General features: G+C 36.5%; 1 protein-coding gene across 3 annotated transcripts in view; it reads left to right on the top strand.

Moving 5' to 3' along the window:
- CCDC141 (coiled-coil domain containing 141) overlaps positions 1 to 14248 on the top strand; it is a 55005-nt gene that overhangs the window by 20650 nt on the left and 20107 nt on the right. For all 3 annotated transcript variants that reach the window (XM_084209668.1, XM_084209667.1, XM_084209669.1), the window contains exons 8-18: positions 572 to 766; positions 1349 to 1521; positions 2329 to 2470; positions 4677 to 4796; positions 5956 to 6147; positions 7025 to 7201; positions 8445 to 8624; positions 9395 to 9520; positions 10108 to 10296; positions 10565 to 10744; positions 11542 to 11691. In XM_084209668.1, the coding sequence (XP_084065794.1) occupies positions 572 to 766; positions 1349 to 1521; positions 2329 to 2470; positions 4677 to 4796; positions 5956 to 6147; positions 7025 to 7201; positions 8445 to 8624; positions 9395 to 9520; positions 10108 to 10296; positions 10565 to 10744; positions 11542 to 11691 (1824 nt within the window). The remainder of the gene's footprint in view (positions 1 to 571; positions 767 to 1348; positions 1522 to 2328; positions 2471 to 4676; positions 4797 to 5955; positions 6148 to 7024; positions 7202 to 8444; positions 8625 to 9394; positions 9521 to 10107; positions 10297 to 10564; positions 10745 to 11541; positions 11692 to 14248) is intronic.

Below are 14248 nucleotides of genomic sequence, written 5' to 3'. Positions count from 1 at the left end.
TCTTATAATTGTCACTGCCACTAGAAAGGTTCATCATCAGATAAGACAGAGATATTTTTGGAGTGGACTTATGATTTTGTGTAGGAAATCAGGGAAACTGTACAACAGAGAATGCCAAGGATGATGGCACAACCTGGTACAAGGGAGGGTCATTTCATTGATTACCAGACATCTCTTAGCAGAAACTCTCTCACTGCAAGCTGCTATTATCTAGGCAATATTTTGATTTCTTCTTGATTAAATAGGTGGGCTGAAGGGCTGTTTGCCATGAGAGTGTGGTCTTACCAGGAGGTTCCTTGTCTTTGTTATCCTGACCATTTTCGCAGCAGACACCTTAGTAACTGCTGCTCCTGCCTGTGAAGCTGTGTCAAAGAATGTAGAATGCCACTGCTGGAAACTCTTGGCACTAAAACCATGATTTGCTGGGAAGGCCCTCCTGGTAGAAATACTGCATTAAACAATGATATCTTTCATGCCTATAGCAATACCCATTTTCCAATGCTTATATTATTACCACACAGTATATTATTTTTCTACGTGTAATTGACTAAAGTGGAATTTTTCCCACTAGGAATGGAATTACACTGTGGAACAATTGGAAGATGAAGCCTTTAGGATCTTGCTTTCAGAGGACTATACAGAAAAAGAACATCTAAAACTTTCAAATCAGAAAATCTGTCTCTTGCAAGAAGAAGTGTGTTTCCATATGGAAGAAAGGAAAGCCCTTCTGCAAGAGGCCAATGACTTTTTTCATGCTGCTGGCAAGGTAGGTAAGAAGCCAAGTGTGTAATAATAACCTGACAATGAAACTGTTAGTGTGCTCTTGAAGGCTGGTGGATGTGGATTATGCAAACAGTAGGCTAAGCAATTTGAAATGGAAAATTACAAATCCAATTACCCTTTTCATATGAACTTTTGCCTCAAACTTCTATCCAAAATGGCAAATCCATTCAAAAATACATTCTCTTTTTTATTTCCTTATGTATATTGAGTGCTTGGTTTTGAAATAAGGTATCTGGGAAATATTTTTTGCCAAGGACTGGGCCTTAAGATTGTTTTAAGGGGACACCAGAAACAATGCCTATTCTTGCAGTGGTCTCCACAGGAGCTAATTATAATCAGTATTATTAACAATCCAACCTTTTTTCCAAAAATCTTTCAGTTAGAAGACTATTCAGAAAAGTTTATAATTCGGGGTGTCCAAAGACCAAACGTTCTTGTATTTTTTTTCAGGTTTATTTTTTTGAGATCATATAGATCATTATAGAAGTTTTAAGAACAGATAATTTCCAAGGATAGTTCCAACAACACAAATATTGATAACGTATGCTTTTCTTTTTCTCTTCAGGTACTTGATGGTCTTGAAAGTATTGAGAATTACCATAAAATCTCTGTTTCAGAAGGCTTACATCTACCTATATTGACACTGAGGTATAAGGAATTGCAGGAAGCAATTAAAGGTTGTACAGCAACTACCATGCAGAAGGGACAAACTTTAGTTAACAAAGCAGATTCTCACAGGTATTAACATAAGTTTCTGATGAAACAAAAATAATGAAAAAACTTATTTTGAACATGTCAGTTTTACAAAAATTCTTATGATGGATATAAATTTAAATAAGAAATAACTTGATGGGTGGGGAGAAGGGGTTAATATCAAAACTTCAGTTCTTAATTGTATGAGGTAACTTCTTTACAATCTGAAGAGGAATGCTGCAAGCATTCAGGTTCTGAGTTGCTTCCCTGATAGTATGGTTTAAGTTATAATGCAAAGCCACTGTTTTGTAAATTGGTGGTGTTTTTTTTCCTATTAAAACAATACCCTTAAGGAGATGTTGACTTAGAATGCATATGACATTCTTTTTTTCAGCTACTGTAAAAACACTGAAATATTTTAGAGTCCAAAGAAAACATCCTTTTTAGAGTAGAACTGGCATGCCATATATTTTCTCTTTTAAGCTCTTCCATTTGTCATTTTAGTTTTTAGATAGTGTAGCTAGAGTGAAAGGGAAATGAGCTATTTCTCAGTGAATCAGACTATGTGTCTTGTGAGAATTAATGTATCTGTCTTATGAATCTACCTTAGGCACTGGTGACAAGTTATTTGTTTGGAAATTTCATTTCTGTGTTTTTCTAATTATCAATTTTATTTGGATTAATTTTAATATTTTTCTTGGTTATTTTTCTTTTAAGGGTAACAGTATGACTTTCATAAGTTACTCATCATACAAATTAAGAGAATGAGTATTGGGTTTTCTTAAATCATAATCATCCTCTATGTGGAGCAAATAAAGAAAAGTAAATGACAGTTCTACTTTTCTATTTTAGCTCTTGGGTGGCAGGAATTCAGAAAATGATGGAATATGTTCAAAAAAAAGTAGATCAATTAAACAGCCAATGTCCAGAATATGAAGAATTTACTTTGAAGAAACAACAATGGATTGCCTCACTTGAAGATCATCTGAGTAAGGTACATCACAGATCCATGGGATGGTTTGGGTTGAAAGGGACCTTAACCAACATCTCATCCCAACCCACCTGCCATGGGCAAGGACACCTTCCTCTAGACCATGTGTCCCAAGGCCATAGGGACAGGGCAGCCACAGCTTTTCTGGGCAGCACTCTGCCAGTGTCTTACCACCTGAGGAATTTCTTCCATGTATCTGATCTAGACCTACCTTGTTCCAGTTTGAAGCCATTATCCTTTGTTCTGTCATGCCAAGTCACCCTTGACTTTCCTTATAGGCCCCTTTAGGTACTGCAAGGGTCTCCTACAAAGTCTTCCCAAAGTTTCTGCTCTCCAGGCTGAGCAGCTGCAGCTCTCTCAGCCTGTCACCATAGGAGAAATGCTCCAGCATTCTGATTATCTTTGTGATGATCATCAGTGTAGCACATCCTCTTAGTGCATTCAGGAATAGTGCATGGTATTCCCATAATTTAGCTATAGTGAATATTGAAGTTGATTCAAATAATAAGAGTTTTAGAAGGAGCACAGTTGTAGTTAAAATGCTGAATGCTCTTATCAACACAAAGGAACCAAAAGCTGTTCTGAAAAAAATGAGCTGTTTCCACAAGAACATTTTACCAGCAATGTTAAATTAAGCATGGATTTGCTTGGATAATGAACTATTACAATTTGTTCTTTCGGAAAAGATGTGAGCAATCAGTCCTGTGACCCATAAGCAGGTTTCTTATACTGCTTCTGTCTTCTGTTTTATGTGGCTGAAGATAAAAATAAAAGTGTGGCTAAAATTGACTGAACCACAGCAAATTTTCAGTAAATCTGAAGGAGACTAAATTCTATTCACTAAAAAAATTCCTTTTGTTAATTAAGGTATTGATGCATCAAGGACACGACAGCCTTCTTTAAATGGTTGAATGTCATATGTAGTACTACAGACCTTTTAAATGACTTGTCAGAGATGGAATAGACAAATAGCTCCTAAATAAGTTTCCATGTGTAAATTCAAATTTAAAAAGTATAGTCTTTTAGCAAGGTTCATATGAAGGAAACCAAGAGTGTAGATGAGAAAAGTAAATCAAATTTAATGACTGAATAATTAAGTCTGCAATCTGATATTTTGTATTTGCATGATGTTTATAATGAACCATTATCAATCAAATGTGAATTTAATTTGCTACAAACTGGCCCTCTTCCAGACCATTTATGTGTGTAGAAATGATGTCACTATCATGTTGTGAATCTTAACCTAAAATTTAAATTATGAAGGCAACTTTTATTTAAAATATAAACCTTAAATTGAACATAAGGTTTCAATGTGCCATTTGTTCTAACCACTTTGTTCCCAGCCTTGCATTAGAGAATATTGTGCCATTTCAGTGAAGAGTGCTTGTTGCTATATTGCTACCAAGCAATACACTTTTAATCCCAACTCTCTAAAGCAAAGTATCCCGAGGAACCTGGTGCCAAATTCAATTGCCCCTCAGGCTCATATAATAAAGTTGGAACCTCAATTAGCAGCCAGTTCTTAAGAAAAATGTTAAATGTAAATTCACATGTCTAATAATAACCTTGTGTGTTGTGTCTGGCGTCATCTGCCTGTCCTCTTCATAATCTGTTTTGTTATTGTAGTGCATACATAATATCTTAGTGACAGTGGAAGGGAATTCTGTACATGTATCTGCACAAAAATAGGTCTCTTGCCCCGTCAGAGAAGATTTAAATGTATTTTCCGAAAAAAGCCTGGAATAGAATCAGAATATTTCTGCCAGGGCTATAATAGCAAGATTATAATGCAGTTGTGCCATATTGAAATCACAATTCTCAGATATTTAGGGTAAAGGAAAGCACTGTCAGTAAAATGAGAGCAAACAAGAAGGGGTTTCGATCAGGCCTCTTGAAGAAATAGTAGAATTGTCTTCTTTTATATTGTAATTCCCATCTTTCTCTGAGTATACATGATATTAAAGTTTCACCTTTTCTTCATTTCTTCTCTCCATCCCACCACTTGGGGTTGAGGAGTGTGTGTGTGTGAGCAGCTGTGTGGTACAGTTGTCATTTGGGTTTAAACCATGACATTATGCCTAGAAACATAATCTACACACCAACAGAAAAGTGTTACCTCATTTTTTTTTCTATATAAAGTGATATTTTATACTGGTTTATGATGTCTACTTCTATAAATTAACCACGTGAATGATACTTTCAAATAAAGGTGTCGCAATCAATTAAAAAGCTGGCCCCGATCCTCGCGGTTGGAATGGAGATTGGCTCGTATTTGTGGGAGTCACAAAGGGTTTTGAACATGCACCTTGAACTGGCTAAACAAACAAAGGTAAAAAACCTTTCAATAATGTTAAGGGCTTTTAGAAACAAACGCTTCCTGTATGTAATTCTAAATAAGGCCTATGCTTTGTTTCAAATGTAGTTAATGAACAAAAAGATAACATTCCAGTCGTTAAACCACTGGTTTTCTTCACTGTCTCTATCTCACCGTGTGATTTGCAGGATCCTCGTACCAACTCTCAACAGAAAGACTCTTCAAATGTGGATTGCTACTCTTGCCTGAGGCACCAGGTTTAAAAATTGTCTAGACAGCCAGAGTCAGAGAAAAACCTCCTTGTGGTTCATTGTGCCAAATATAAGGGATGAACTGGCAAAAAAGTAAAAAGTAGTTCCCATTTAGAGGAGCTGTGAAGGGGGCTGTGAAGAGATCCAATGGTCATGTTGGGAGTGCAGCCATTTGAAGAGAGCCCTGCAGCACTCAGCTCTGTCACACATGAGGCTATTTTTAAGTCACATCCAGGGACTTTCCCACTCCCACAGCAGCCCTGCACTATCTGGAAGTGGGTTAAAACCACTTGAATCCCTTCCATAACCTTGGCATAGCTACATATTTCAGCCTAAGCTGAACAACGTGGCAGTGTGTATTTTAGGAGTATCCTATATATTTTCTGTACTTAAAATTCCATTACTGCTGCAGAGCTCTTTTTTGTTTCAGGCAACAGCTTATGGGGAAATAAAATCCACTTTAAAGCAATTCTGGAGAGCACATTGTAAAAATAGTAAAATCTCAGCAGATAAGCAAGAACATCTTTTTGTTCCTCAAGACTTTGCAATAGTTTTAAGTGTCTTTTCTGCCAAATTTTTGCATGTCTGGGTGTTACTTTTGTTTGCTGCAGTGTCCACTTTGCCCTGACAGATATATATATATATATATATGAATACACTCTTATAACTGCACAACTCTTCTAACTATTCCTTCTGGTAACTGTGATATGCTAGCTTTCAAAATAGCTATTTCAATAACTACACCTATCATTTTTAGGAAAGAAATGGGTATTTCTGTGATTTAGTCTCCACTGTGAGCTCTTCTACAAGCAAGTAAATTATACATTAAAAAGCCTTCTAATGAAAATTAACAATGTGATATCAATAGTCACAAGTCCTTTCCAGTCATTATACTTTTTTTTTCTCTGCCTCTATCTTCAAAGGAAACTTCATGTGAACTGAAAGCAGCTGAGGGAATCATCAAAAATATGGAAGAGTTGGAACCTGAGCAGGTGGCGGCTTTTTCTAGCAGAGCTGACTTTCTGAATAAAGAGCTGAAAAAACTTGAAAACAATATTACTTCAAAGCTAGAAATTCTAGAAACTTATGTGGCCTTTTTACAGTCAGCTGTGGAGGTATGGATTACTCATTTATTCTCTGACTAGACTGTAAAAATCTTAAAATTGAAAAATTTGTTTCCATTGTAGGAAGGATTGTAATTGATTTAGATTTTTCTCCTCTGCACATGTGCCCTCTCTCTCATTATATACATAATAAAAATACTTCTATATAGGTATTCTGAATATCAAATTTACTGATTTGTTTCTTATAACTTTTGAAAATGTCCTATGATATGTTCATAGGGATCTTTGTTGCTGTTTTGCACTACTTCCACTGGCATGCTAATTCATATGATTGTACTTAAAAATAAAGTAAGAAGCAGCTCTAGCTCAAATCATAATCAATTCAATACCAATATAATTTTGGTAGCTGTGCTAATGGTGTCCAGGACAGTTAATTTTCATTTTGATTTGGATTCCATTTAAAGATTCTGTTAGATGGTAGCTGTTCTTTAATAATTAGAAAGAAATTGAGGACAGAATGGAACCTGTCAGGTAAAATTAGCCATAGGATTTATTTATTGCATGATAAACTACAAAAAATATTGTATTACATCTCCTGATTATTGCTAACTTCAGTTACTTCATATTAAGCAGATCAGTGAAAATCAGTGCATTGATATACTGGTAAGTAAAATCCATGTAAAGATATGTGATAGAAATTAAACTAATTGCTGCCACCTGTCTGTTCACCATCAACTGTTTAGCAAGTTATTTAAAACTATTTTATTATTTGGTGTTTGTAAATATTTTAGGGACTCATCAATCTTAAAATGAAGAGAAGATTCAGAGGGGGCTATTCAAACCATATCTCTGTATCTTCTGATTATAGCACCTCAAGTTTTGGTTTGTTTTTTGGTTTGGTTTGTATTTATTTAATGTCTTTCTATAGGTGAATGATGATATTAAAAATCTGAAGGAATTCTATAATTCAAAACCCCTACCAACAAACAGAGAGACTGAAAATAAAATTGCAATAGAGTCAGCTAATACTCAGTGGCAAAATACTATAAAGAAGACTTTTTCCACTGAAAATATGGGTTGCTGTTTTCTTAATCTAGTAAATGTGGTGAGTATGATCTGACAAACCCTTTTGAATATTTTATACTTGCCTGTGATGAGGTCCAATCCCAATTCTATGCCTGATGGGTTGTGTACCTAGTTTTAAAGGGGCTAATGCTGAGACATACTTTCAGAAGAAGTATTTGAGTGCTTATAGAAAAATAAAAAGTCTTGTGGTTAGCAATGACAGAGCCCTTATTGACCCAATCCATGTGTAAAAATGAAATACATGCTGCTATCTTTTTGTTTCATGTTGGAAAGCAGCATATACTCAAGCACAATTATAAGTTTATTTTGCTTCCACTAAGAGGCAGGGAGTCTTTACTGACCGAGTGTATGGATTCTTCTGAAGAAGTGGATGTTGGAGCAACTTCTTTTTGCTTTTATAGGACACACTAGGGAGCAGCTAGACATTAAGCTGGGAAGGGGGAGGTGGTGTTGGTAAACTACAGCGGGATACAAGGTGAATTGGGAAAACCAGCTGCGGGAGGGAAGGTGCTCAGGCTGTTAGTGTGGCTGCAGGGTGTGTCCCTGCTGGATGCTGCCAAGCAAAGGTAATACTGTCAGAGTAATGGCAAAGTCACTTAAAACCTTGACACATCTTTAGACATTACCTCCCTAAACACCTGGATGTGTTGTCACCATATTTTCTACTACTCCGTTCCTTTGATGTTCTCAGATTGTAGCTTTTAAATATCTGGAAGATATGGATCATACTAGTAATTTACCTAAACAGCTTCTCTTAGGAAAAAAAAAAAAATAAATGGGAAAATGGCATTACCCAGTTTTCTGATATTTCTCATAGAAGTTCTACTGAAAAGAGGTAAAAATACCAAATATTCAAATACTAAACACTTTAGCTCTCCTGTTCTTCAGGGCTGCTTTGTTTATCAGCACAAAGGGGTGGTCTTTCCTTTACCCACTTTATTTTCCAGTTGCTATTTATTCTGTTAAGTCAGAAATTCTTTTATTCTGAGTATGAAACAGACACCAGATGGCAATAATTCAGTCATTACTACCTGTTCTATGCAGTAAACTCCAGCTTTATATATGTCCTCAGTTTAAAAATTCTGTCAATCTGTGCCTATTTCTAAACAATATTAAGGGAAAAGTGTATTTAAAAGTATAATTTTTTTAAAAGTTACACTAGAAGAGTTGAGGTTTCATTAAGCTTTGTTTAAAATTATGAGGTTTTAATTGTATGTTATACAAATGTGTGTGGAAAAAAAATGTGTCTGTTTATTTGCCAGGTAAAAGAGAGGTTAATATTAGAAGTAGAAAAATCGATAAAAGTAACAGAAGATATCATTATTAACCTGAATAAAGAAAGGAAAGAGCTGACTGATCTTTGGGCAATCTGGAATTTTAAAATTACTCAAGTAAAACCCATCAAGCAACAGTGCCAGATATTTAAAGAACAACTAAAAATCGTAAGTAAAATAGCTAGGAAGAAAGCAACTGTGGCAAATACTTCTAGGTTGTTACTAGCATGTCTGTGGCTCTCTCATCAACTGTTATAGGTATTATTTAATAAAGAGTGATGCTCAGTAAGAAATGATTCTTGTTCATCGTCCATTCTCTGTTATGTCAGTCAGTCAGCAGGAACCATGAAATGTTTTTGATTATTTTTTCCTTCCTCAAATGCACAGAAGTCTAAGTCTTCATTTCCAATTCTAAGTCTTAATGGAGTTTAATCAATGCTTTACCAGCAGTGACTTTTTAATTCTTTTTTAAAGCACCGTTTTTTTTGAGACTGAAGAGCTGCTAAACCAAACTGTGTCCTAACCATTACTAAACTGAGGTCCAGCCAGGTTCATGCAGAAAGAGGATTGAAACCTTCTTGTCACAGAGAGAGTGTGCAGTGTTCCTTAAAGGAAACACTAGCTGGGCTGGTAGCAGAACCAGAAACACCAGCTAGGCTTGTAGCTGCTCTATCTCTCATGCAACTCAGCAGTACACCAGCACATCTGTTATCTCAGAAATCCTGTGCCTGTGCTCCTGCAGTCCTGGTGTCTGAGATGCTTTTTCATGCTGTCTTTAAGATATCTTATCACCCTTGTCACTCAGAAGGTTTCCAACAGAGAGGCTCTACTGGCAGCATTTGGGTGCCTGGTTTGAGGAGGGTTTTGTTACAAATTTAGCTTTGACTTTTTAAAATTTATTGCAGTTAGAAATGCTGAACTTTTTGATTTTCTTTTAGACTACCCGTGGATTGGAGATTCTTCAAGAGGCCCTCCAGCTTGCAGTACCAGTTGACCTTGGAAGTGACCTCTTAATTGTTTTGGAACTACAGAAAAAGCTGAACCAAATGAAACCACACTATGAGGTGAGAAGCCAAGCTAGTGGAGTGAAGGGTACATCAAAATCTTTTTGGTCCCGTTAAGATCCACATCTTCATTGACTCCAGACACTCTGTCTGGGGTTGAAGTGTTTTATGTTTTACAACAGTTTTCCAGGAGCAAGTGTCTGTGTGTGTTTATAAGGTAGGGGCAAAGAGATTTTGCCTTCAGTGTCCAGAGAATGTCTTGTGCTGTGTTAGCTGTGTATTCAAGGGACACACAAGCACTGGGATGGGGGAAATACGAGGAGAGCATCAGCTCCAAGCTTTGGGATTTAGAGCAGGTCAGAGGCTGAGGCACATCACAGTGGCCTTTCTACCTCCTGTGAATACTGTCTCTGGGTCTGAGCAATTCACTCTGCCACTGCCCTTTAATTATGTTTGACTTGTTTTCATGCAAAGCTGGGTGATGGCTGAGATTGGTGCCTATCAAAAAGTACAGAATGTGGTGTTTTAAAGTGCAGGGCATTGACTTCTCCCCAAGGCAATTTACCATTGTTAGGTGACTATTTCATCTAATGTAAAGGAAATTCAAATGTTTGTGCAAATTGAGTAACTTCTCTGATTTTTGTTAGCAACTGAATGCTGAGCTTGAGTACCTGATCAAATTATTGGAATTACCAAGCCAGAAAGGATTTCCTGTGAAAGAGAATTCAGAGAGAATAAGTGAGCTTATTCATTTCCACCAAACAGTAAAGGATGCAATGATAGAATACGATGAGATTTTCAGCAAGACAGTCAAATTCCATCACATTAAAAAAGAAGTGAGTATAACATTTTAAAACATACATTCTTACCACTGTACTTAAACTCTCTTAGATTTTGGTTCCTGTTGCTTTTCTTTCCTATTCACCAGGGAAATAAGATTAATCAGCCTGGTGATCAGAATGAAAATCTTAGATCTAAAACTGCATGAATCGATTGAATTTAAAACTCAGATCTGAAACCAATTTTAATTACTTAAACTCAAGGGTAAGGAAAATTTTAAGTTATTTTAAACAGACACTGATTTTTGTTTTTTGTATAATTCAGCTGGAATGTCTATCAAAATTAGGAGAACTGGATATTCCTGAAATATATGGGGACCCTGAAAATGTGGACCAGGCTAAAGCCTACCTTGTGAATTCTCAGGAGAAACATGCACATATTAGACATCTGTATACTCTACTTATTACCCAGGGAGTGGATATCTTGTCTGCAGTGCAGCAACCTGTGAGTATGAGTTCAATGATTTATGAAATCAAGGATAAATGTGAAAGATTATTGGACTCATCTGGCTGAATTTTAGATGTGCAAATATGTATTACTACTCTGAGAAAAATACAGAGAGGGCCTTAAGGAAGTTAATCTTAAAGTATCATTGCTTGGAAAAAAGACATAAGACATAGTTTACTTTAGTATGTTTTGTGAAGTTCAAGGCCCTGATAGCAATTTCTTGAATCACTACATTACAAACCTGCTATTTTGTAAAGGTTGCTTTGCAGATTTATTCTCCTATAAAGAAAGGATAACAAGAACAAAAGAGAAAATGTAGTAACAGTGTTACTTTATCAGTGGGTTCAAGACAGATTTGCATGACAGGATGGATATCATTTTAGAAAGGAATTATTTGTTCAGGGAAGAATTTTCATTGTCCTGTATTCCTTCACTTAGTAAGAAAGCAAGGCTTTCCTTATGATTTGGTGAGATCTTTCATATTGGCAGTCAGTTCTTCAGACACCATGAACTGATGGATGGCAGAAAGGTGGCAAAGGCCTGCCAGGGGTCACTCCCTCTTTGCTCAGAGAAGACACGATGTTTAGGTTGTGGCTTTGACCCAAAACTACTCCCCAGACTACGAGTGACTGAAACTGCCATGTCCTTGCTCTCCTTCCACTGGAGGTTTAATCATTTACTCTAGCCCGTTGTGGCTGGCTGTGCATGTTCTGCCTCAATGGTTTTCATTTTGGATTGCTGAAATCAATACATTTCCTGAGACTGATAAATTTCTATGTCTCTTTCCTCATTAGAATTGTTTGAATGTTTCTGTAAAGAATCTGAAGCAAGAACTTGCTAGATTTGAGTGTGATAGCATAAACTGGAGCTCCAGAGTTGATAAGTATGAGGAAGAACTGTCACAGTATTTCCAACACTGCACCACTCAAGAGGATATAAATGAGGTAAATGAGATGAATCCCAACTCATAGAGTGACTCTTAAAAGAGTGGTTGTGTCCTATATTATACATTACTGTTTAATATACTATTTTCTTTTTTTTTTTTCCATTAAGTATTTCTAACTAATTTTGTTTAGGGATCAAGAAATGAAATACCAGACTACTTCAGGACTATTATTTATGAGTATTACCTTCAGTATTTTAAATTCTGTCAATTTTTTTATCAGGAATTGAATATTGCTAGTATGCTAGTATGAATATTTCTAGACTTGTCTAAACTAACAATTTATTTACTATCTACTGTGTCTAAGCAAATAAATATTTCATGTGCCAGCAGCAAGCAGCAGCTGTTCATGGCTGTCACATAGTCAAAAAGCCAACCAGATAATTTAGTAGTGATTTACCAGTTTACAGAGCAAACTTTAAAGCTGACTGAAAATATTTGGGATTCTGCTGTAAATACTTACACTATTTTATGTTTGATGTGATTAAGTGTGTAAATAGAGCATGTGAATTAGGGCTTAGGACTCAGTGGTGTTTGAAGAGGTCCTTAGAGGACTTAGCAGGTTCCCTGAGTTTGTAAGGTATTGGTGCTTCTATAAGAAACAAGGAAACAAATACTGAAATTTTTGGACAAGAATATATAGCATGAGTTTTAAACAGCCTTGGAGCAGCCAAGAGTAAAATGCATGCCTTTTCTGTGCCTTCTCTAATTTAAAGAGAATTTGAAAAGGCAAAAATAAATGTATATATCCTCAACACCTTTGAGAAAGATGAGGAAAGCTCATCTTTGGGGTCTGTCTTTGCCAGCTGGGGCTTCTTTTTTCACGAGGTAGTTTGGCAGCAGCCTCTGAAGAGCTGCCCTTGCCCGGTGTTGCACTGCAGTCACTTGTGAGCCCAGCCTTGGGTACATGGATACACTGGATTTAGGAATGCTGCACTGGGTCAGTTCAGGGGACTCTAAGTGACACTGTTAATCACCCACAATAGCTTTTGCAATGAAAAAGCCTTCTCTGTAGGTGATCACTTTAAAAATAACATTTGTGCATGTCCATGTAAAACTTGTCGACCAAAGAGCAACAGATCCTGAAGCTGGTTCACAGCTCTTCCCAGTCATCTCATTTCTTCTCCACCACATTGTTATTTGTATGCTTATGGAAAGATTTGACTGGAAATATGGGTTTTAACCATAAATGGCAATGAGCTATCTTTATTCACAGGTCAGTAGGAACTGATGTGTAGTCACATTTCTCACCTTGTAATTTATTCTGATTGTTGCCCCAGGAATCAAGTAGTCATTAATGACTTGAACATTTTTTTTTCCCCTTTTTGTTTTACTGTTTCTTAATCTTTCTGACTGAAAATATGTTTTCAGCAACCTGCTTTTTGGGGTGTTTTGATTATTGAGGCTACGAAAAGTTTTGTATATGAATAGAAAGGGAAAGGTGAGGGATTAACAGCATTGAAGTTTCTTCTAGAGTGGCTCACACAGAAATCAAAGCATTTACTGGAATGGCACTGTTAACAAAAAATGTTTAAAGCATTTTATAACTTGATTTTTCCATTTATTTTGTGACCCTGTGATAAATTGAAGCAACTGGTACTTAAACCCCTCTGCTCCACTACCATTCTCCCCCCATGACAGGACAACTATAGTAAGGAACAGCTGCTTGACTAAAGACTGTGACACAATAGAAAAGGTACAAAGTTCCATCAAAGCAGTGGGCTGAAGTCACTGAAGCATATTTGGATGCACAGTCCCTTCAGTACTTCTCATTTAATCCTGCAAAACTGAGGCATGTTTAGATTCCTAAAAACTGGAAGCCCCACACTGCCCTTGGTACAATTGCTGATGACAACAGGAGCTGTGCAAGTGCAGTCTGATGCACAAGTCAGAGCTGAATCTGGTTTTTCCACTGAGGCTAAAAGAGAAGGGTGACAGCAGCTGCAGACCTTTGACACACAAGCCATCACATCTGAAACAAGGAGATCTGATCTCACATACTGCTATGAGGAGAGCCTCTGGCCTTATAAATTACCACTGCTATTCTGCATGTGCACAAGCCGGTGAAATGAACTAAAATAAACTCTTGTTCATCTTTTCTTCCCCACAAACTTGAAGCAGCAAATAAGACTCTCGTTTTCTGAATAAAAAAATATTGTTATGCAGAAGTGATTATATTAACAGAGGGCTTTTAGATAGATTTTATTTTTCTGTGTACTTAGGCAGGATAAAGAGCTTAAACTAATTGGAGATCACAGGGCCAGTGATAGAATTCCCTTCCTTTCCATTACCCTGAGTGAGCACCATCTGTTTATTCACTGCTGAAATAATGTGGCAACATCCCACTAGATGAAATGAAAATGAAAAATATATCCCTTGATGGATTAACATTAGTACATAATAATAATAATAATGATTGATTGTTAGCTGTTCCAATAACAGTGGCTGCAAAATAAGCCTTTGTTACTCCCTGGGATATTTGGCATGAAGGAAGAGGGGGTGCAGGGTGAAGTCTGTAGGATTTTAATATTAAAAAAGCCTCAAATACATATTTAGAT

Source organism: Fringilla coelebs (assembly GCF_963513975.1).
Source record: "Fringilla coelebs genome assembly, chromosome: 7".
Taxonomy (NCBI): domain Eukaryota; kingdom Metazoa; phylum Chordata; class Aves; order Passeriformes; family Fringillidae; genus Fringilla; species Fringilla coelebs.
The sequence above is the reverse complement of the archived record's forward strand: the minus strand, read 5'-3'. Positions and strand labels throughout refer to the sequence as shown.